The 24763-nt window shown below is 45.1% G+C and overlaps 1 protein-coding gene across 5 annotated transcripts in view; it reads right to left on the reverse strand.

The window, feature by feature from the left end:
• Positions 1 to 1943: 1943 nt before the first annotated feature.
• Positions 1944 to 24763, reverse strand: part of LOC137427429 (uncharacterized) — a 34572-nt gene continuing 11752 nt past the window's right edge. For 2 of the 5 annotated variants that reach the window (XM_068116927.2, XM_068116924.2), the window contains 3 exons: positions 18933 to 18995; positions 8057 to 8200; positions 1944 to 4863 (listed from right to left, as the gene is read on the reverse strand). In XM_068116927.2, the coding sequence (XP_067973028.2) occupies positions 4022 to 4863; positions 8057 to 8200; positions 18933 to 18975 (1029 nt within the window). In that variant the 5' untranslated portion in view covers positions 18976 to 18995 and the 3' untranslated portion in view covers positions 1944 to 4021. Of the gene's footprint in view, positions 4864 to 8056; positions 8201 to 10610; positions 10907 to 18932; positions 18996 to 24763 lie in introns of those variants that run through there. The other 3 variants (XM_068116925.2, XM_068116928.2, XM_068116926.2) reach the window with 3 other exon arrangements.

Genomic DNA, 24763 nt, shown 5'->3' on the forward strand with positions numbered 1-24763 from the left:
AAAATATTTTTTCTTTTTTTCATAAAAATCCGATGTGCACTGATCATGAACCATACACCGCTAACTTTGTATTCATGACATTGGGATTAAAGTGTTATGGTTACATTTACTATATTATTATTATTATGAAAACGTTACTACTGAAACGATACACGACTGTAATTAAGAAATCTGGGCTTAATTTGTCCAAAGCGGTGCGCAGGTGAGGCATAACGCCTAAGGCCTATACGTACCGTATTGTTGGAAGAGACGTGACGCCAATGCTTTCAATATGTCATGATCATTTTAACAATCAGTTTGTTTGTGTTTCACACTGAATGAAAAACGTAAAGGTGGAGCATGGCGATTGTGATATATGACAGGTTCGACGATATGTTCGGCATTAACGGAATATAAATCAAAATGGCGGAGTGTGGCGAGTCAGCCGCCATGCTGCCGTAATGACATCAGACATAAATCACATCACCCTGTCATGTGACCCGATCCCTCAGCTCTGGTTAGTATACGTTCGAGGGGACATACATACATACATACGGACAAACACTGTATTAGACAGCTTTGCCCGGTGGGCTTCGCCATAAAAAGATGGGTTAGGAAAGCAGAGGTGGGGTAATGGATTTTCATCTTGCTTAATAAACATGTTAATTTGGAAATGTTCATTTTCGGATGTATGATATTGTTACGTTTATGGGGGTAGGTAAGAGAATACAGGAGGAAAGGTAGAATTGTATAGAAATGGCATGGACCGTGTGCCGTGTAGGAGCAGTTTTTTTTTTTTTTTTTTGTATACAAGATCGAGGCTCGTGAAAGAGCGAACATTAATCACACAGAAAGACAAACAGACACATAAAACAAATAACATCGGGAGCGGTAGACAAGATGGGGAGAGAGGGGGAAGGACACAAACACAACATTTGAGAGCAGGGACCAGCTGGTTGAGCTGGGGTACTCAGCAGACAGGATGCATCTGTTTCCAAAGGTGGTGGGCTGTGCACCAACTGATGAGGTTAGCGTACACCGCCATCGATGACACCGCCACAAATGGCGGAACAGATGGTTGTTTTGTTTTGGTTGATGGTTGTTTTGATGTGCATCATACGGGGGATAATGCCGTGCTAAAGAGAGTAGGGTTTAAGTTTAATTTCCCCTGTACGTCAAACCCTCTGTGGCCATCCCTAAAATTATAACCGCACGCCAAGCAACATGGCAGCCGGTTAAGCGATTCATGCTCCCTGGACACTTACGGCAAAAGACCCGCCCAGAAGAGGCGGAGCGACCATGGTACGGGGAGGGAGGGGGAGAGGGAACAAGGCCGGCATGCCAAATCCCCGAGTGACGTGACAGCACGCCTGGCACATGACAGCACGCCTAGCGTTTCTAAAAAGGCACGTGAAAGACTCAGAGCATGAGGCAAAATATTCTGTGGTCTGATGAGACGAAAATTGAACTATTTGGTGTGAATGCAAAGTACTACATCTGGTAGAAACCGAGCACAGCTCATCACCCATCGAGCACCATCCCTACCGTGAAGCATGGTGGTGGCAAGGCAGCATCATGCTTTGGGGGTGCTTTTCAGCGACAGGGACTGGGAGACTTGTAAGGATAGAGGGAACAATGTATGGAGCCAAAACCTTGAGGAGAACCTGCTTCAGAGTGCAAAAGACCTCAGACTGTGGCGAAGATTTACGTTCCAACAAGACATCAACACTGGAATTGAATGAATGGCTTAAGAAAAAGTCCTTGAGTGGCCCAGCCAATGCTGAGAGTTTAATCCCACTGAGGATCCTTGGAAAGTCTTGGATTGCTGTTCACTGAAGCTCCCCATCCAATTTGCAGAGCTGGAGCATATCTGCAAGGAAGAATGAGAAACTCCCCAAATCCAGATGTGCAAAGCTGATACAGACATACCCAAGAAGACACCAAACTGTAATCGCTGCCAAAGGAGCTTCTACGAAGCATTAACTCACGGGGTTGAATACTTATGTAAATTAGATATTTCTGTCTCTCATTTTTTATTATTTCATAAACAACTCTAAAAAAAATATCCCACTTTGACATTATGCAGTGTTTTGTGTAGATCAGTAATAAAAAAAATATCAATTTAATCCATTTTAAATTCAGGCTGTAACAAGAAAATGTGAAAAAGTCAAGGGGTGTGAATACTTTCTGAAAGCACTGTAGTTGTAGGTTTCTTCGTTTTCTAGTTCCTGGATTGATGTACTTTCATCGATCAAGATATTTTGTGTTCTTTCTGTTTTACCAGATAGAAATGTGCATTTGGCACATTTGTCAAGACCAAATTCCATTTGAATGTCCTCTGAGTAGTTTTACCAGTTTCAGTTGATCTGCCAATCTTCTATGATATAAAAGGAGCTCGGTCTCGGTGCGCCTGAGTGCGTGCGTCCTTCCGCCTGTCAATCAACAATTGTCCTATAAGGGATTTATACGCCGTAAGTATGCTCGCCATCAATTCTGATCGCCATCTTTTTATCAATCAGATGCTAGGCGATCTCCAAACTATGATACACTCGTATTTGACCAAGGTGAGGATAGATGGGCCGGTGTCAATTTACATTCCAACAAAAACTCTTCCTCTTCAGTTAAAATAATGGAGAGTCTCATTCAATCCGGTATCTCATATTGATTAGATTCAGAAAACTCTTGCCATATTCAATACTTTTCCCCTAATATTTCCATTTTAATCACATAACAGTAATATATCGTCCCATCAAACAGTATTTCTGATAAACACCGCCTTTTAAAGCATCACAAAGCAGGTCGCTCCACTTGCAACACAGGTGAGAAAAGGATACGAACAAAAAAGCAGCTGCTATTTCAATAATTTATTTGCACGATTTTTAAAGAGTAAAAATTAATTTTTATATATTTTCTCTGAAAAAAAAAAACCCAAAAAAAAAACTATACCATCTATTTATTACATAAGCAAAAATGGCAGAATTTCCCTCTTCCCTTCTGCACTGTATTCTCCATACGTGAGGAGTGGCAGACTGATGTGACATGGTGCTTCACGAAGGGGAGGACACACATGACCTCAAAAATATCTCTCGCGTGCATACGGTACGTAAATCTATCTTTATATACAAGATTGGTATACCCATCAGCAAAGCAACGGGTCTTATATTCCAGTTGGCCTGAAAGTAAAGACGAGAGTTAGGGCCAGTGGTTTCCCCAGAAATTTAAGTTAGGGGGGGTGTTTGAAATCCCAGGTGGTGAGAACTGAGCTTCAGTTTTTATTGCATGACAGGTGAGATCGTGAGGGTAGGCACTAGGTTGTGTTCTTTTTCTGTTGCACGTTACATTCTATCCGTGTCCATTTGGAAAGCTTCTCCCGTTGGTTGTTATCTCCATTTGTGGGCTTCAGGGGGTCGACCCTCACAGGTCTCAAAGTATCCACCTTCGTGTGCGTGTGTGTGTGTTATGTAATATGTTTTTAAAAATACGAATCCCATCCCCTACTTTAAAGCTAATATAATCCACCCTTTCTAAATGAGTGTTTTCCCATATGGCTGAAACTCCTCCCGTTGGTTGTTATCTCCATATGAGGGTTTTGGGAGATGGAAGGAAGTTCTCCGAGAAGTCAAAATCTCCACCTCCTTTTTTTTGGTAAACTATCATTATTCATGAACCAGACTGTGAAACTTCATTCTCACAGCTTCGTTCCAAAGGCTCTTTTCAGAATCCTCACTGAACCTCTGACAGCCTAAACTTGTAGCTCCTTGTCGTGATATTCCCCGGAATGCTTTTCAAGTGCTCAGTAAGGGTTTTCTTGATCATCCCTGTTTCTCCATCACTGGTACAATTTCAGCTTTCTTCAATTTCCAAGACCTCTTGACCTCATTTTTCAGCTCCTGGTATTTAAGCATTTCCTTGATCTCTGAAACATTTAGTCCAAAGTCATTGGGAACCGAAACCTCAATCAACAGCTCCGTCTTTTCCTTTTTGTGTTTGAGCATGATGTCAGGACGCAATGCTCCACCTGCAATGTCTACACTTGCTGGGATCACTCCTCCCCTGTGTGTCTTCTTTGATGTCTACACAAACTTGATGGACGATCAAACGCCTTATTACATACTGGGCATGTGAACGGTTTCTCACCTGTGTGTACTCTTTGATGAATTTTCAAATCCGAGATGTAAGCGTAACCCTTGCTGCACACAGTGCACTTGTGCGGCTTCTCTCCAGTGTGTATTCTGAGATGATTTTTTAAATTTGATGATCGCATAAAGGCTTTCGGGCACACAGAACACATATACGGCCTCTCTCCAGTGTGTGTTCTGAGATGATTCTTTAAACTCGTCGAATCGGCAAAGGCTGCAGGACACAAAGAACACTTGTAAGGTTTCTCACCTGGGTGTATGTTTAGATGCTTCCTTAAATGGGTTGATTGAATAAAGGCTTTAGGACACAAAGGGCATTTGTAAGGCTTCTCTCCTGTGTGTATTCTTTGATGTTTCCTCAAATGTGAAGATTGACCAAAGGCTTTAGGACACAAAGAGCATTTATAAGGCTTCTCCCCTGTGTGTGTCCGTTGATGAACGTGCAAATCTGATGAGCGAGAATACTCCTTGCTGCAAATGGAACACTTGAACGGCTTCTTGACCGTGCGGATTGTTTGACATCGTTTCAAACATGGCAACATTGCAAATGATTGATCACACACAGAGCACTTGTGTGGTCTCTCACTTCCTTTCATATTCTTGAGGGTATCTGTGCAACATTTACGAGATGCACTGCTGGGCGTGTCCGTTTCTTGAGTAGCAGTCTGTGTCATGTGACGATTGCAAACTCGCGTGTTGACCAACTGAGAACAGTTGGAACAAGAATCCAGCTTTGTTTGTTTCTCTGTAAAGACAAGTAAAAAAAAACATCATCAGTAATTCACACCAACTTGTCCATCCATATTTGATAAGTTTCTCACAAGTTAATTCAAACACTCCATATTTCTGTCCTCCAATCAAAGGAGCGGGTCCAGTTAGAATTGAAAATAGAAGAGTGTTGGAACTAGCCAAATTAATCAAAGAGTTATTGAGCACATACTACCTTAGCAACGTTTGTTCCATTGTTCTGTACAATGAAAAACAATCAGAGGTTTGTCCGACCAATATCAGCTTCTCCTTGCTTCCAATGGCGAATGACATACTTCGATCTACATTCTGTTGAATCCATCCATTGCTCTTTCCGTCCACCAATCTCTCATCCTTCAGTTAAGCAGGCAGCATCCTCTTCCCTCCCTTCAGACCTTGACAAAATCCCAACCTGGTCAACCACTTGGAATATGTCTTTCAATCCAGACAAAAACCTGATCATATGTTTGTTAAAGTGGACATCTCTCTGGCCGTTCTCAAGGAGCCTCCTCAGCGCCGACGAGTCTGGCATTTCACTCAGGTCGACTGGCACGGTCTTCAAGCAGCCATCAATCTGGACTCGTCTCCCATCTCTACCGTCTCTGATATCAACTCATCCTGGGAATTCTTCCAAATGCCGACTGGGCATCCTCCGTCATGCGATGTTCTTCCTTGGCACTACTGAGGCTCCTCACCACATACAAGGCTTTCATCCGCAGCTCAATGGAATACTGTTCCCCCCTCTGGGCCGGTGCTTCTGCCTCGCACCTAGCTCGGCTTCACGCTGTTGAAACCAAAGCTTTCAGAATCATTGGAATCTCCCGCGATGAAGCTAACTCCGAGGGCCTTTCACTTACTCACTGCAGGCAGGTTGGTTGGTCTTTCTATCTTCTACCGACTCCTCTCCGGCCTTGCTCCCCCAGCTCTCTCTGTGCTCTGTCCCCCAAATATTCCTGCAGGTCGCACAAGATCTGCCTGCAACCCTCTTCTAGTGAAACTGCCAAAATCAAGACTCTCTATTCACCTTCACTCTTTCATTCCTCTTTTCTCCCGTCTCTGGGAACAAACTCCCTCACTCTCTTCAATCCCACTCTTCCCTCCAGGTTTTCAAAGCAGCTGTTCACCACCATCTCTTATCTTCCCCCATCCAAATCCTTTATCTTTTCCACCCCCATGAACACATGCCAAATCCATCTTTTTCAAATTCCGTTTTTCTTCCTGAGAGTTTGTGCAGTGTCCATCTTGTTTATCCCTTGTACCCCACCCCAGCCCTCTCCCTTCCAAATATCTCTGGATGGCCCTATTCTCCACTATTGTTGTGCTTCCCTCTCTCTCTACCCCCCCCCTCCCCCCAAGTCTCCCGCTCCCTGTATTATGTTTCATGTGCGTTTCTGTTTATGCTTTTGTGTTGTATGGGTTTGCTCTTACACGAGCCTCAAATTTGTATACAAAAAAAAGTCACTCTGTCCAAAAGGACTGCATGAAAAACCCTCCCATATACTTTCTTAACAATCCTCTGGAGGAAGTTCAGTCTCTCAACCTCCAGTGTCTCACTATCAGTCATGTTCTTTCTTCCAAAGCCCCCAAAGCCTGTTTCCGACTGGGCATCCTCCGTCATATGAAGTCCTTATTTGACACATATGAACTCCTGTCCATATTCAAGGCCTTCAACCGCAGCTTGCCTAAGGACTGCTCTCCCCCCTGGGATGGTTCCCCTGCCTCAAACCTTGCTCAGCTCGACGCCGTGGAAGCCAAGGCCTTCCAAGATTATTGGAATCTCACGCATTGAATCTGAGTCTATGGGCCTGTCACCTTCCCATCGCAGACAAGTCTGTTTTCACTGTCTTCTCCCCTCTGTGCTTTCTGTGCTATATCGCCCCCAAGGTTTCTGCAGGGAGCACGTGTTCCACCATTAACTTCCTTCTGGTGAAACTCCCAAAATGCAGAATCACTGCTCACCTCCACTCATTCGTTCCTCTTTTTCCCCACCTGTGGAATCAACCTCCAATTCTTTTCAATCTCATGATTCCATCCAGGTCCTTCATGACAGCTGCTCACCATCATCTCAAATCATCCACCATCCAAAACATGATCTCTTCTACCCCCCACGAATCCTGCCATCCCCAAGCCCATCTTCTTCCAAATTTCCAGCCTTTCTTCCTGAAAATCTTCTTCTCCATCTTCATCCAACCCGTGCATCCTCCCCTTCCCCTCTTGCCTCCCTACTTCCATTTTTTGCTCAGTCTCCATCTATTTTAACCTGTAACTCTACTGTTGGTGTCCACCCCTCATTCAACTCTTCTTGCTGTTCTGTTGTATTCTGATCCATTCTGTGTTCTCACTCTTCCACGAGCCTCGACTTTGTGTACAAAATAAACAAACAAACAAAAAACTGCGAGAGATACAACCACTGTCTTTCTGTCAATGGGCAGAATAATTGTCATAAGTCCTTCCAGATGGTCTGTGGAATGGTAATAAGAGGTTTATGTCGAAATAGGGAGGTTAAAACAGTAATCGTGAATATCATGGAATACAGAATGCTCTCACAGTGCAAGCTAGTGCAGGAGATATGTTGACATTCGATGTTGATCTGATCATGAACTTGAACAATCGGATGCACAACTCACGCTGATCTACGATAGCAGCTCCCTATACTTCAAAACAACAGAACCACAAGATGACCGAGGATAAGGGACATAATCGAATAAATGGTGAGCATTTTCACTTCTGACCCCGCAAACGATCTCAGATGTTAAATAAAAGGGTCCTGGCTTAATGCATTGCATTAAAATAACCAGGAGATAGTAGATGTGTTTGAGATTGTCACGCAGCTGAGTTGTTGAACTCCTTTCCACAGGAAATCATCCAAATTAGTGTTGGTGCATGTAACACTGTGGAACGTGGAAGCACAATTCTGAATGGCTTGTGATCGACATGATTAATAATCTTGAATATGCTTCTCGTATTATTTGTTATTTCCAACGTTATTGCCACTGTGTACACGTTGATGAAATACAGACTTTTAAAACTTTATCTTCAAGTGTCCAATCAATCCTGAGTTAAGACCAGAAATACAAAGTGGAGAATGTTTTCTGGGTATTTTGAAAGAACAAGGTATCCCTGTCTCATTCACATAAACAATCGATTTTAGTGAAAACTATTCAAATGGACCTGTCATCTGTCCTGCTTACCTTCGAGCAGCTGAGCAGATTTGCATGGCTCCGTGGGTGGAGAATCACACGGTTCCTGCTTTACATGATCCTTGCTCAGAGCATCCTGGGAAGTGTGAAGAAGGTCGTTTTGGAAAGTTTCTGACTTCTCTACTTTAGCTTCACCTGCAAACCAAGTGACAACAGCTCATTACAATAAAGGAAGGGATAAACATATTGTTACGTTTATGGGGGTAAGTGGAAGGATACCTAAGGGAAGGTAGGATTGTATAATTGTATCATGGACGCATAGGAGAAACCTCAATGTACAGTAAGTAGGGAAACTGTAGCTTAAGATTGTTTGTGTGTTGTCACACGGGGGGTGAAGCAGTGCTAATTAACTATAGGGATTAAGGCTAATTTTCCCCAGTACATGATTTTCCCTCTGTAATTTTCCCCTCACGTTTTTTGCTGACAAGGCCGGCCATGCAAAACCTCCCATAAACAACAACAACACCAACTGCAAGCAAAAAGGTTCCCGGACTAAGCCCCGCCTAAAGGACCTAACAGGTGAAAGCCCGCCCACAAGAGGCTGAGAAATGGGCGGTCAAGAAAAGCCATGAGCCATGAGACGATTGGCTCACAGGAGTGAAGAAGAGGAGTCTCTCGATCTTGCTTGGACAAGACGCTGGCCATTTCTTTTTTCTTGGTTGTGTTGGTGCGATTTCTGTGAAAGTGTTGGGGGATTTTTGCCTTTTGGAGTGCACGGTGTCCTTCAAGGAGCAGCGACCTGTTTTTATGCATTTGACTGCATTGGTTTTGACTGCATTGCCACAACTGGAGAGGGAAATGGTCTTCGGGACTCGCCTCCTGCCTGTGGAGCCGAAAGCGTGCAGCGCTTTCAGGCCGTCGCCATTTTTGGAGTGCTTCCCGCGCGAGTGGCCACATTCGTGCTCGGCTTCAACAGCCGCCAATCTCCTAAAAGGATCTATTGGGACCAGCTAAGTGCTGAAAGGGGATTTCTTTTTATTTTCATTATCTTTTCCCTTTGTGCGTGTTCGAGACTGCGTGGAGGTACCTCGGTTAGGAAATTAATTTACCTCCACCTTTATTTCGATATTTTCATTCCCTCATGTATTTACATTAAAATCATTGTTGTTGAATTTTATTGGTCATGTTTGCATGTTTTGTGGGCTCGGGAATAAACCCGTGTTGCTTTTCGTTCTGTTCAGGTAAACGTCTCTCAGCCTCTATCTCGCGCATGCTCATAACCGCCATATATGGTTGGCCGCCTAGGCCCTAGGGAGTAAAAACGTTTGGCTATTCATCATCCGGCGGTCTCAATCGCCGGTGACAGGACAATGTGATAATATGTGCATTGTCGTTGTAGTGATTTAAACAATAGAGGTGCAGAAGATGGTGAGAGGGTGTATTGTGTAAAAGCTCCTGTGCAGGCGAGGCCAGGTGGAGGACTTAGGCACAATCACATCAAATAAAGTGTTACATGCTTTCAAAAGGCACTGGCCGTGGCATAATTTTGCCTTTCGTTTCGTAATATGTGAATATGCTTTGGCATCGGTTTATCGGGGCATTTTCAGGTACGGGGTTTCCCGGCAAGGGGCATTTGTAGAGGTTTTTCCGTTGTGGTTTAATAAAGATGAATCGGAATCCGAACGCCTCGGATGACTTTTCTTCCACACTAAATTGGTGACCCCGACGTGATTCAAAGGGGAAGGACTAGGAGTTGCAAGCGCTCAACGAGTCCCCAGGGATGAACAGCCAGTCTTGCCCTTCCCAGATGTTCAACCACCATCAGTGGCAGCGATTTCGTTAAAGCTGCCGCAATTCTGGCCTCATGACCAGCAGCTGTGGTTTACGCAAGTTGAAGCGCAATTCGACACCCGAAACATCACTACCAAGATGAGCTGGTCCAAACACATTGTTGGCTCCTTTTCACCCGAGTATGAAACAAAGGTAAGAGATATTTTACTACATCCTCCAACAAACATTCCGCAGACATCTTTGAAGACCAAGTCTAAGCACTGCCGCTTTCAACAACTTCTTACAGCCGAGGATTTCGGAGATTGCAGGCGCACAATTGCTGTGTGACAAAAAGCAGCTTCTCGGTGACCACCTTGCTACCTTCAACCAGTCGCTGCCTCATGAGTTGTTTTTGCAACGTTTACAACCACACATCTGCATGATACTTGCAGCTAACTGAGCTGGCACTGAACACCGCTGAGGATCTGGCTGACATCTCATGGACACTGTTCCACCGACTGTGCCTAATGTTCCACCTCCACTGCAGCACGTGGCACAACTACAATCTGAAATGGTGGCCCATAAGAAGCTCATCCAGGAACTCCATGCTGCGAAACACCATTCGTGCTCATCTTCGCGTACCCCATCGAGGGACGGAGAGAAATCAAGTTCTGTGGAACCCCAATATTCGCGGGTTTTCACAGGATTTTCGATTTTTCCTTTTGAATCATGAACCGCCGGGAACCTATCCCCCTTTTCCCATGGAAGCAATGCCCCAACATTCGCAGCATTTTTCAGAAACGTATCACCTGCGAATGTTGTAGTTCTACAGTACCTTGTGCCACCATTTGCCTTCATCCTCCGTGAACACTCCAGATTGGTGTTGGTACCACATAATATCTGGTGCTAATGCTCTTCAGTGTAACGCACAGATTATTTCTTGACCGCCAGTCCACGGACAGCCGACAGTCTGCAGAAGGAAGGTCTGTGGAGTAATGAAAAAAAAAAAAAAAAAAAAACATTCTTCCACTCACCCGCTAGCAACACCCAACAAATGTATATATAATGGAGCAAGTGTATGTATGTATGTATCATCTACTCCAGGGGCGGATCCAGGATGTATTGAAAGGGGGTTTGCAGAAATAAAGGGAGCAGGGTGCATACTCGCCGATATGCAGTGAGCACAAAGCCATCAAGGTGTGGGGTCCGGGGCCCACTTGCGGGGCTTGGAAGTTGTGGGATTTCATGGTACACTGAGCATCTGCTGACCACATTGGCTTCATGTTGGGAGGAGTGGGTGGGAACCTTTGTTTCAATTGTAAAAAATATTTTATTTGTCTTTTCATTATTAATTTTGATGTGATCGAGATGGATCCTGTAGCTTTATCAACTTAAAGTGACATCACTTACTCAACAATCCTTTTGTAATTTACTGCAAAACAAAACATGTTTATTGAAGTAATTAAATCGTAGTATCTGAATTTGTTCAGGAACTCCGAGGATGGATTGCTCATGAATATTCATGGGTAGTTTAACTTATGCAGCAATCGGGAACAATTCTCATTCATACGGCGTGTGTTCGTGAATATATGGTGAGCGATTCGAGTTGCACTTTCCATGTATATTAAAAAAAATTTATTTGTCTTTTTACACACCAGCAAATAGCCCACCACACCGAGTGTCCCACCAAGCCTAAGGTTTGATCTGTTCTTAGGCGCTCAGGGACTTCATGCGTACTCGAGGGTGTGTAACATCAGAGGCAGCTAAACTCGGCAATGATAGAAAAAACAAAATATTACTGTAAAAAGGTATTTGAGATTTAAGACGTGCTAAAGTACAGACAGTACAAGGCCATTAATTACGTGGTTCCCAATTGGTACTCCGCGGTCATTTATCGCTAATCTTTGCCGGTCCCAGTTGTGAAGAAAGGTTAAGAACCCCTGGTGTAGAGCACCGTGCTTGTACCAGCCACAAGGAAACGATGACACACACAACTAATACTAATACACAACTAATGGCGATGAGGTCACCTGGGGCATATATGTGAGTCGCCTTCTCTTCCTCGTGGATCGTACTTGGGCTTTTTCTTGTGGATACAGGGGAAGGGGTGAGTATTGTGCCACTGCTTTTCACTGAACGGAAAAATAAACAGGAATATTTATTGCATGCAGCATCCAACAGTACCATTGCTACTTTTGGAGAATGTCTCCTCCTGATGGATTTGAGTTTATGTCGCTCATTTACATGGGGTTTTATGATTGCCGACATCGGATACTCGATCCTAGGTTGTTACGGATTCGGCCCTAATTATGGTTGTTATTGTTGTCATTGTTGGTTCTAGATATTATGCTTATTGTGGCTTAAGGGAAAGGGTTATTGTGGTTAAAAGGTTTAAAAGCGCTCCTGGTAAAATGTGGCCGGAAATCCGGATCGTGACCGGAAGAGGTGGAGCGAGGAAGAAGAGGCGGGAGGAGATCGTAAAAAGACGTTTTGGTTGAAGCTCCGGACCGATTGGTGGAGCGTACAGGGCGAGTGGACCCTGCGTCCTTGAAAGGAAGTTCGGGCGATAGGAGATATCGCCGGAATGCTGTGGAGCCTGTGTAGTCGGGTATCCTCATTGAGGTTCCGGAGTATCCTTGCCTCAAAGCCCGGGTTCGAGTGAAAGCTGCCCACCATCTTCGCCACGCGCGCAACCTGCAGTGAACAGGTTTTTGTCGCGTCGGCCGGGCATTATTCCCCGGTGGGTTGCCGGGGACGGCTGTGCAAGAAAGGGGCTTTTGAGGATTATACGGAGACTCGTTCATTGAACCGCAAACGTGTACATCGGAGGTTTCCCATTCCACCGCTATTGTGCTGGATGTGGATCACGTGACCTGTGGGTTGCTTCGATCGTCCACGCCTCAATTGATTGTGATCGGACATTGATCCAATTATCGCTGGAGCGAATCGACCTCACCTTGGAGGGGTACAGAGACATTGGGGGAGTACTGTGAGTTTGGGTTAAAGGACGAGATAAGGTGGTACCATCTTAAAAATAGTGATTGTAGGGTGAATTGTTAGTATTATTTGTGTCGTGATTCCGGTGTGATTTATAATATATTATTGTTTGTTCATAACCCTTGGTGTGGTTTCATTATTGATTTGATTGATTTCAACCAAGGATAACATATCTTTCTGCCGGGGACCCTCTCGGGGTTCGGAGGTTTACCGAGACCAGGGGATAGGGGAGGACCCCGTAACAGAAATTGGGGGCTCGTCCGGGAGATAAAATTCCCTAGATTTAGTCCGGGAAAGAATTCCCTTACATTCCCAAATTTGGAACTTGTTCCAACATTCCCAAATTTTTCCAAAAAACAAACAAAAAAAAAACTTGTTTTTTTTTTGTTACATTTCTTGTGTGGAGGTTAACAGGTGAACAATAGTCACCATGGAGTTTGACGCAGATAAGTTTACAGTGACCCCTAGTGAAGCACAGTTCAGAGCGTTAGTAAAATCGGACCTCTTGAAATTGGCCAAACATTTTAGCTTGGAGGTCCGAACTAATATGAAGAAGGCAGAGTTGCAGACAGTGGTGATACAATCTATGGTGGGATTAGAAACATGGGAAGAGGTAGCCTGGGATTGGTTACCAGAAGAGCAAAGAAAATGTGGAGCTCCGGAAACTGGAGATGCAATTACAGAGCCAGGAAAGGGAAAAATCAGAGGAACGAGAACTCCAGGAAAGGTTAGAAGACAAAAAAGCAGAGGAAAGGAGAGTGGAACGAGAACTCCAGGAAAGATTAAAAGCAGAGGAAAGGAAAGCAGAAGAGAGAAGAGAAGTGAAACAAGCAGAGGAAAGGAGAGTGGAACGAGAACTCCAGGAAAGGTTAGAAGAGAAGAAAGCAGAGGAAAGGAGAGTTGAAAGAGAACTCCAGGAAAGGTTAGAGGAAAAAAAAAAACAGAGGAGAGAAAAGCGGAAAGGGAGTTAAGGGATCGTGAAAGGGCCCTTCAGCAGGAAATTAAACTCAAGGAGCTGGATGTAATGAAAGAACGGGGAGAGGTACCATCCATGCCGACTGGTTCGACACCAAGTCAGAACACCTGGGATGTTGGCAGACATGTGAAGCTGGTTCCACCCTTCAATGAAAAGGAGGTAGCCAAGTTTTTTTCCACACTTTGAGAAAGTGGCTCGACTGTTAAACTGGCCTAAGGAGTACTGGTCCATACTCGTGCAAAGTGTTCTGGTGGGTAAAACTCAAGAGATTTATTCGGCTTTACCGATTGACCAATGTGCAGATTACGAGGTATTGAAGAAACACATCCTCAAAGCCTATGAATTGGTCCCGGAAGCTTACCGGCAAAAACTCCGGAAGGCCAGGAGGAGGGAGAATGAGACCCATGTGGAGTTTGCCAGATTGAAAGAAACCATGTTTGATAGGTGGTGTGATTCAAAAGGAGTTGGAAAAGACTTCGAACTATTGCGACAATTGATCCTGGTGGAGGAATTCCAACAGTGTGTCCACGAGGACATTAAAGTTCATCTGGAGGAAAGGAAAGTACCAAAGCTGTATGAGGCAGCAACCATGGCAGATGACTATGCCTTAACACACAGGATGGGATTCCACAAACCGAACTTCTCGCCCAGACCTAGCATGGGGAGCTATGGTACATCAGGGGCGGAGAATGAAAATCCATGGGGGCGGCCTCAAGATGAAAACGAGGACCACTCTGACACCACGACTTCTAGAAATCAGAAGAATGCGGCTCCAAGACAGACCTATCGTCCGGGGGGCTCGAGGCAGACCGCCGCCCCCATGCCTTGGCAGACCACGAGGTTCTCCTCCGGGCCTACTTGCACTTTTTGCCATAAACCTAGACACTTGATGTCCAACTGTTATGCTCTGGGAAAGGAAAATCAGGAGTGGAGTTCGAACAGTACGACTCCAAATGCGATGGCCATTGTGAGAAATCGCCCTCAAAAGGGTTACCAACCATTTATTTCAGAGGGGTTTGTGTCACTGGATGGAGCCTCGACTAACCGGAGACGGTTAGGATATTGAGGGACACAGGAGCACATCAATCTTTAATGCTTGAAGGCATCTTGCCATGGTCCGGGGAGACGGCAACTGGGGATAGTGTTCGTTTACAGGGGATTGGTGGCTGTGTTAGTGCTCCACTTCATGTCATCCATTTGGAGTCCGATTTGGTGTCAGGACCGGTCACTGTCGGTTTACAAGCCACGCTTCCTGTAGAGGGAGTATCTGTTGTTATCGGGAATGATTTGGCCGGTGGTCAAGTCTATGGTAACCCGATGGTTGTTAAAAAGCCCAGTAGGGAAAATAACACCAAACCAGTTAGGGATGGCGACAAATTTAGCAAGTTATTTGTAGGTGGACTGAACTTCAAAACAAAGGAAGATGTTCCGGAGTCTGCCTTCAGCAAATATGGACTGCTTTTGGAAGTGCTGCTGATAAAAGACAGGGAGACATGAAAGTCAAGAGGGTTTGGCTTTGTCACGTTTGAAAACTCAAAGGACGCCAGAGAGGCAGAAAAGGATCTGAATAGCAAGGAGTTGGAGGGTCGGACCATCACAGTAGGGAAGGCATTTCCTAGAGGTCGAGGGGGCTACAGAGGAGGACCACGGAGTAGTAGTGGTGGTGGCCGCAATCGATATTATTATGGAGGCTTCCAGAGTTATGACAGCTCCCGAAGGAAGGATTATCAGAGCAGTGGCCGAGAAGGAGACCGCCATTCAGGTAACTACTGTGACAAGTGGTCCAACCGTGATTGTTAGGAAAGTTAGAAAGAGTTGAAGCACTGAATGCTGTGGAGCAGCCGAGCCAAGATTCCTACACGGGTTAACCGTGAACTCCACGTTCCTGAAGGCGTCCACGTAGTGAACTTTCCTACACGGACTAACCGTGAACTCCACGTTCCTAAAGGCGTCCAGGTAGTGAATATGTCCAGGCCTCACCACCCAACCACCATGGAACCTGGCCCTCAGCTCGGCCTCCCAGAAAAAGTGCTATCGATTGGCTTGACTTTGGATTTTTGATCAACCCCTTAACCTTCATTCAAAAGAAACTAAAAGTAAAAATCAGAGGTTGATGAGAGGGAGTTTGGCTTTGCAGGGGTAACTTGGAAATTGAACATGTAAAGGGCAGGGACAATGTCGTGGCTGATGCTTTGTCCAGAGTGAATTAATTTTGGGAATTCTGTGGGTGGTGTGAAAGTTTTGTTGCTTTATTTTTGGGGAAACATTGATTACTTGTGTTGGTTTCAAGAATTTGCCTACAAAGAAAGTTTTCGCTGTGTTCAAACTTTCTTTCTTGAGGGGGGAAGTGTTACGGATTCGGCCCTAATTATGGTTGTTATTGTTATCATTGTTGGTTCTAGATATTACGCTTATTGTGGCTTAAGGGAAAGGGTTATTGTGGTTAAAAGGTTTAAAAGCGCTCCTGGTAAAATGTGGCCGAAAATCCGGATCGTGACCGGAAGAGGTGGAGCGAGGAAGAAGAGGCGAGAGGAGATCGTAAAAAGACGTTTTGGTTGAAGCTCCGGACCGATTGGTGGAGCGTACAGGGCATCCTTGAAAGGAAGTTCGGGCGATAGGAGATATCGCCAGAGTGCTGTGGAGCCTGTGTAGTCAGGTATCCTCATTGAGGTTCCGGAGTATCCTTGCCTCAAAGCCCGGGTTCGAGTGAAAGCCGTCCGCCATCTTCGCCACGCGCGCAACCTGCAGTGAACAGGTTTTTGTCGCGTCGGCCGGGCATTATTCCCCGGTGGGTTGCCGGGGATGGCTGTGCAAGAAAGGGGCTTTTGAGGATTATACGGAGACTCGTTCATTGAACCGCAAACGTGTACGTCAGAGCGCGTCTTTGGGAGGTTTCCCATTCCACCGCTATTGTGCTGGGTGTGGATCACGTGACCTGTGGGTTGCTTCGATCGTCCACGCCTCAATTGATTGTGATCGGACATTGATCCAACTATCGCTGGAGCGAATCAACTTCGCCTTGGAGGGGTACAGAGACATTGGGGGAGTACTGTGAGTTTGGGTTAAAGGACGAGATAAGGTGGTACCATCTTAAAAATAGTGATTGTAGGGCGAATTGTTAGTGTTATTTGTGTCGTGATTCCGGTGTGATTTATAATATATTATTGTTTGTTCATAACCCTTGGTGTGGTTTCATTATTGATTTGATTGATTTCAACCAAGGATAACATATCTTTCTGCCGGGGACCCTCTCGGGGTTCGGAGGTTTACCGAGACCAGGGGATAGGGGAGGACCCCGTAACAAGGTGCAGATTAATTTGTCGTTTCAATCTCATCGTAGATGTCAAACATCGCCATCTATTGGATGCCGCCACACAACTTATTCTTCTCAGTAAAGCATCCACTGTTTTGACGCTGAATATCACGTGTCTTCCATCCATACCGACATGCCCTTTACAGAAAGTACTTTATACACCTGAGCTAAATTACAATTGCTCTTATAAGGGGGGTGGACACTTTCCAACCAAAATATTCTAGTTTTGCATAAATAATGAATTTTCTGAAAATTGTAGAATTTGTTTTTCACTTCGAAGTTGTGGGTTACTATGTGTAAATAAAGTTGGAAAAAGTCTGATTCAATGCATTTTAATTCCAGGCTACACGGCAATAAAAGGTGAATATTTTGAAAGGGGGGGGGGGGGGGTGTAGACTTTCTATAGGCACTGTAGATGATATTCTAATCGCCAGTGCGGCTGCAGAAAAACATCAGCAAAACCGATGTCTCCACTGCATCCCTTTGCAGAATCTTTTGGGCCTCGTCAACTTTTACAATTGATGTACCGTGGGACCCCGCTATTCGCGGGGGATACGTTCCTGGAAAATCCGTGAATTGCGAAACCGCGAATTGCAGGGCATTGTTTCAATGGAAAAAGGCCGAATTGGTTCCCGAGTCACGAAAATCCATGGAGAGGAACAAACCGCGAATGGCGAGGCAAAATCCACTAAGGTCGATGAAAATCACGGAAATGGTGAGGCAAATTCCGCGAATGTCGGCGATAATCCCGGAAATGGCGAGACAAATCCCGTGAATGTCGATGAAAATCCGTGAATGCATGCCGTGCCAGTTTCAATGGGGGAAAAGAGAGACAGTTAATTGCACTAATATATACTGTGGAGTGTTTTCATTCCATACGGTAACTCGTGGGGATGACGTGTTATGCAGCTGGTGGAACATCCCGCGGCTAAAATTTGCGGCTGCGAAAGCCATGAAAACGCAAAGCACACAGCAGTGAATGTCGAAGCAGGTCATGCTCGTGGCTCGTAGATATTTTTTTTGCGTATGCCCATCAGCTTTATGCATGGCTGGTGAAAGATGGGTTTTATAACTGTGTCAAGCCAGCGGCTCATGATTATTTTTTTTGCGCACCTGAAAAACCACAAATTCACGGAACACGGCCGCGAATAGAAAAAAAAACCCCCTGCGAATTTGCGGGACACTCTTCCGTGAATAAAGAAACAGGTTGCATTTTATCACCCGCGAATACAAGGAACCCGTGAATAGCGGGGTCATACTGTATTCAAAAACGCAGCGACAATGCTGCAACTTCTGAACGAGTTACTCACAACTGGTAAGCAACCTGAAGTGTTCCGATGGTCGGAGCTAACCTTCTCGGTCTTCTACAACATCAAAGACACACTGGCAAATGTCTCACTCCTGATTCATCTGAAGCAAGAGGTGCAAACCAGCCTGATGGTAGATACAACTGAGGTCGCAGTGGGTGCGGCCCTTCACCAGTTCATCAATGTCAACTGGCATCCACTGGCCTTTTTCTACAAAACGCTAAAACCAACAGAGTGCAAGTCCACCGCCTTCAATCGGGAATTGCTCGCTGTGCACTCAGCAAAGTACTCACAATCAAGCCGTCCGCCACTTCTTCGTGGCCTGACCATTCTCTGTCCTCAGAGACGACAAACCTTTACCTTTTGCTTAATCCATCAATTCAGACTCTCACTCACCTCACACAATTCGTTAATCTCGCATTTCGCCACCAACATCCAGCACATTAAAGGAATTATGAACTCAGCAGCCGACGCTCTCTCTCTCACGCATCGAGGTATGTACAATGTACATTCACACATAACTGTCTGCAAATGGAACAAGCAGAATGTTGTTGTGGTTCAGACCTTTCTCCTGAGATATTGAATCATCCTCAAACTCAGATTCCATCTTCACTTTCACAATCACTTCTGAAAAGAAAAACATCCTCATAAAAAAAAGAACTGAAAGAAGAATAAAGCATTGGCATAGTATACATATGAAGGTTTACTCTTTTACTTGAATTTTATCCAGCTACCAATACGCCTGCCATACCAGGTGACCTATGATGTCAAAGATACAGCGGCCTGCAAAAGTATTCACCCCCTCCAATAATGCAACATTTAGATGAATTTTGAAGAAACAATTTTTCCAAATGAACTATTGCATTCATATCTGAAGAGATCAAATGAAATACTGTTGTAGTTGAAGGAACTTACATGTTAAGAATACCTGAAAAAACATGTACAAATCAAAATTCACCAGATGCAAAAGTATTCATCCCCTTAGGTTAGTAGTAGGTGGAAGCACCTTTTGCAGCAATGATGGCTACGAGTCTTTCTGGGGAGTTCTCCACCAGCTTTACACAGTGAGATGGTGAAAATCTTTGCCCATTCTTCATGTGAAAATTGCTCTAGTTCTGCCAAGTTTGATGGGTATCGTCAATGGACTGCAGTCTTCAAGTGTCATCATAATTGGGTTCAAGTCAGGATTTTGACTGGGCCACTGAAGAACATTTATTTTCTCTTTATTCAGCCATTCCAGTGTGGCTTTAGCTTTCTGCTTTGGATCATTGTTCTGCTGAAATGTGAATCTCCTACACAGTTTCATATTAATGTTTGACTCGAGCAGCTTTTCATCAAGGATTCTCCTGTACTTTGCCTCGTCCATTGCCCCTTTTATCCTGACAAGCTTGCCAGTCCCTACTGATGAAAAACAGCCCAATAAGATGATGCTGCCACTGCCATGCTTGACAGTAGAGATGGTGTTGACTGGATTATGTGCAGTGTTCAGCTTGCACCAGACGTAACTCTTTGAATTTAGACCAAAAGGTTGAATTTTTGTCTGATCTGACCACAAAACTTTTCTCCACATGCCTGCAGTATCATCAAGATGCCTTTTCACAAACTCCATGCAAACCTTCGCATGCATATTTTTCAGTAATGGCTTCTTTCTTGCCACCTGTTCATGGAAGCCAGCTTTGAGAAGAGAACGGGATAATGTAGATTAATGAACAATGACCCCATCTCAGTCATTGAGCCTTGCAGATATATCAGTCATTGTTGGATTTACAGTGACATCCCAAACCAGTTTCCTGCTTGCCCTGCTGCTGAGTTTGGATGGGCGACTTGATCTGGGTCGACTCTAGGTGGTATGATACATCTTCCAACTTCTTAATTATGGATTTCACTGCAATAACAGGGATAATGAGTGACTTTGAAATATTCTTTAACCCTCTCCTGAATGGTGCTTCTCCTCCATTTAATGTCACTTCTTTGAAAAGCTCCATGATCTCCATGTTTGCCTTGTTGGTTGACCAAGCGAGTTGCACCTTGAAACTCCTTACATAATTGGGGGAGCTTAATTTTAAAGTTAAACAACTGATTGCATACAGGTGAAACCGATTCAGGGGCGGATCCGGGGGGGGGGGGGGGGGGTGCAGGGGTGCGCACCCCCCCCCCTTCGATCCAGGATGAGGGTACAGGCGGTGCGAATCTGCTGAACTGTTGGACCAGGGAAGAACACAAGGAACTGCAGAAACTTCCAAGAACGCACGAAATGCTGTTTCTGATGATCAATTTTTAAAAATTTCCTGGGGGAGGACCCCCAGACCCTCCTTTATCCCCCCCCCCCCCAGCGCTAGAGTTGCATGCACCCCCCCCCCCATCTTTAAATTCCTGGATCCGCCCCTGCAATTATACTATTTTGTAAACTTTTAAACAAATAATTTGCTCCTGAAGTGATTTAGGGTTAATTAAGCAAAGTGTTTGAATACTTATACAACTGAGAATAATCTAATTTTCTTTTTAATCAAACTTCACATTTTATCTGCATTTTTTTTTAGCTTTATCACTTTGGAGTAGTTTGTGAATTCTCGATACATTAAGTTTGATTTGAAAGCATCATGGAAATAAGCTCAGGTTGCATCGAAATGTGAAATCTTTGGAAGGGGTGAATACTTTTGCAGGCCACTGTACCTTGTGTCACATACCTGCATGGATCACACACCTGGGATTTTCATTTACAGCAATACTTGATCTATTGGATCAACAATTACATGAATGTTGGGAACTAGAACGGCACCGACGTCGCGATGTCGACCGAAATGCATCCGCCCACATTATTACATCATTATACATACTTTACTTAGGCAGTTAAGACTGAAAAATAGGGCGTATCGTTCATTTTTTCAGGAAAGCACCAAATTTGGCACAGATGTAGTATTGACCTATACAATTGTTTTCCTGAGGGGCGCCCAAAAATTCAGAACCCCTGGTGGCCGCCATATTGAATTTCAACATGACCGCCCTCTGTGACCTATTTCCCTCAATAACTTCTATACTATGAGCGATAACACCACAGTTCCAGTGTCTTACCCCATGTTTTCATGGTCTCTGAATCCAATGGGATCAATTGCATAAAGATTGGCATCCATCATCTTTAATTTCAAGATGGCTGCCATGGTGTTTCCATTTTCCTGGAATCTCTCATAGTATTTTAGGTAAAATTTCAATTCCAAGTGATACACATTGTTTTATTGGTCTCTGATAACAATGGAATGGTATTAATTAATCAAAGTTACACACAGTTGCAGTTTTAACTTAAAATATTGTGGGCACTTGAAAGGTGGAGGCTCTCGCACAGACGCGTAGTACTACAAGCACTGTCCATCGCAGTCACACAGTGATGTGCAGGGCAGATTTGCCCTGGAGCATTTACAGTTGCCTTTACAGGCCGACTTACAATGGCAGCTTGTAAGCTCTGAACATGCCTCCTGTATCAGTGGTATTGTGGTCCAAATTGGTGTCCAAGAAGTCCCTGTTTTCATCCAGCCCCAATCAGCTGGTGATGGAAGTTCTGGGTAGGGCACAAGTGCCTGACTCCATACGTGTCCAGCCTGAAAACATGCACGTTTTAGGTGTTGTTCGAAGGCATCTGCTGTTGGGGGAATGTGATCAATTGTTCTTGCCTTCTTCGTGAACAAGTGTCGGCGCATGTAATTCACTGTCTTTATCTCGGTAGTCCGGTCATAGAGGATGGCAACATATTGTAACAAATTTGAGAAAGTGTAAAGAATGTGAGAATTATGGTTTTGTTGTGTGGAAATGGCACCCTCCGTAAGTAAAGAAAGGTCGAAGCTCGTCCTCTTAGTTAATTCCATAAACCTACACGCAGGGCACCATATATCCTTTTAAATAGTTAGTCCCTTATTCTATGTAGTTTAAGAATGTGTTTCCCAATAGTTTGACTCTTCATTGCACCGAATTAAATAAGAGTAGGTCCCATCTGCAAAGTGTCAGGTTTGGATGGTTTTCGCCACAAATGGACTCCATTGAGCACGCGGTCGGTTGGAAGAAGAAAGGCGTGTCTCCACCTCGTCATAGAGGGGAGGAGTGAGCCAGCCCCGAACAACCAACCAAGTATAAGGGGTTTGGCTTGAGAGGGCGGAGAGAGAAAGCTTGGGGGAGGTTCGCAAACGCTCAAGGGTGGGGCTTATATAACCCGCGGGAGACGCCCCCACCAGAGATGCGCTGGAGATGAGCAGGTGTGTCCAAGCCGCCGTGATACGTGCCGCGCTGCGGGAAATACGGACCGAGGCAACGCAAGGAGCGCGCGATGCAGCAGTGCGGAGAAAGGAACTTCGCCCGCGCAGTTTGGGACTCCCGCGGCTCGGCTTTTTGACGGCGGTGCCTTCTGGCTCGACCGTGCCCAGTCCCCGCTGAACCTTCCTTGCCTCTCAAAGCCATCCATCTCCAAGCCATTCATTCCTGCCTGCATTTCCCCGTGTAAGTGTGAATGTTCGTCTGTCTTTCACGTTGTGCTGGGGTTTATTAATTAAGCTTGTATAGGTAAGCTAATGATTTCACTGTGTCTCCTGCTCCTTCCATTTCCCTGTATATAACCATGACTGCTCTTTTTGCTTTGGCTTGTGTAAATAATTAATAAATCCTGTTATTCCTCCATACTTCTTCTTCTTCACATTCGGTCGCTTTAGAGGTTTCCCAATTGGATGTACGCGGCGCGATTCGGCCAACGAATAAATCGGGTCTAGTCATTGGTAACCGGCTCACGGTGCAGTCCGCTTCGCTCGGCGCAACTAGTCCATTACGCTGCGACCGTGAGCGGGGGAGTATTTCCTCGCGTGTCGGGGAGCGCTGGTATTTTAATAGGTAATAGGACGGTTTAGGCCTAATACCCTACCCAGCGTCGACCGGCCGTGGCGTCATACCCCCAGGACCACGTCGGTCAGTCATATAAGCGAGGGAACTAATCCCCCCTTGGTAAGTGGGGAAGGCCGACGTTGGATTCCGTAACAATATCTTTCTATGCTCTGTAGTTCCATAGTAATAGCGTCCACAGATGGCCTATAAGCGAGAGCATGAAAGGTCTGCGTGATGCTGGGGTATGCCTCCCAAGCCTTCCAAGCTGTCATTTTCCCAATTTGGGCAAAAAATGACACTGTGTCGCAGCCAGTGAAGGCATGAAATAATGGCAAAGACTAGGACTTCCTGCGGCCAAGGCCGGTGGCAATTTTATGGATGGCAAGGTAGCGGTAGCTTTTACCAGTGCCAATGGCAATCCAGAGTTCCTCCACACCATGTGACTGGTAGGTAAAGTAGTGTGCTATTGCCAAGACCACAATATCAGAATCTACAGTTCGAATCGATACCCGTTTTCTCCCCTTTTTCACGGCATCCAGGACATTTTTTTGGATTTTTTGAATTTTCTGAATTTTTGGGCGCCCCTCAGGAAAACAATTGTATAGGTCCATACTACATCTGTGCCAAATTTGGTGCTTTCCTGAAAAAATGAACGATGCTTCCTCTTAACTGCCTAACTACTTTTTTTTTTTTTTTTTTTTTTTTGTTGTTGTTGTTGTTGTTGTATACAAGATCGAGGCTCGTGAAAGAGCGAACATTAATCACACAGAAAGACAAACCGACACATAAAACATATAACATCGGGAGCGGTAGACAAGATGGGGAGAGAGGGGGAAGGACACAAACACAACATTTGAGAGCAGGGACCGAGAGACATGGAGACATCGAGAGATCTGAGAGAGGGCGAGGGCTTTGGGGGGGGGCATGGGAAGGGGGCGGTGGGAGAGGTATAAAACATATGGACACTGCCAGGACTTCCAGGAAAGAAGTTGGAATTTCAAACAAGGTGGATCTGGGGTGAATTAGCGGGGGTAGAAAAGATCAAGGTTTTGGATGGGGGAAGATAAGAGATGGTGGTGAACAGCTGTTTTAAAGACCTGGAGGGAGGAGTGGGATTGAAGGGAGTGAGGGAGTTTGTTCCAGAGGCGGGAGAAAAGAGGAATGAAAGAATGAAGGTGAGCAGAGAGCCGAGATTTCGGCAGTTTAACCATCAGAGGGTTGCTGGCAGATCTTGTGCGACCTGTAGGAATATTTGGGGGACAGAGCACAGAGAGAGCTGGGGGTGCAAGGCCGGAGAGGAGTCGGTAGAAGACAGAAAGACCACCTACCTGCCTGCGGTGAGTGAGTGAAAGGCCCTCAGAGATAGCTTCATCGCGGGAGATTCCAATAATTCTGAAAGCTTTGGTTTCAACAGCGTGAAGCCGAGCTAGGTGTGAGGCAGGAGCACCGGCCCATAGGGGAGAACAGTATTCCATTGAGCTGCGGATGAAAGCCTTGTATGTGGTGAGGAGCTCAGGTGTGCCGAGGAAGGACTTCGC

The sequence above is a fragment of the Myxine glutinosa genome, chromosome 5 (assembly GCF_964187855.1).
Source record: "Myxine glutinosa chromosome 5, kmMyxGlut1.1, whole genome shotgun sequence".
Classification (NCBI taxonomy): Eukaryota; Metazoa; Chordata; class Myxini; order Myxiniformes; family Myxinidae; genus Myxine; species Myxine glutinosa.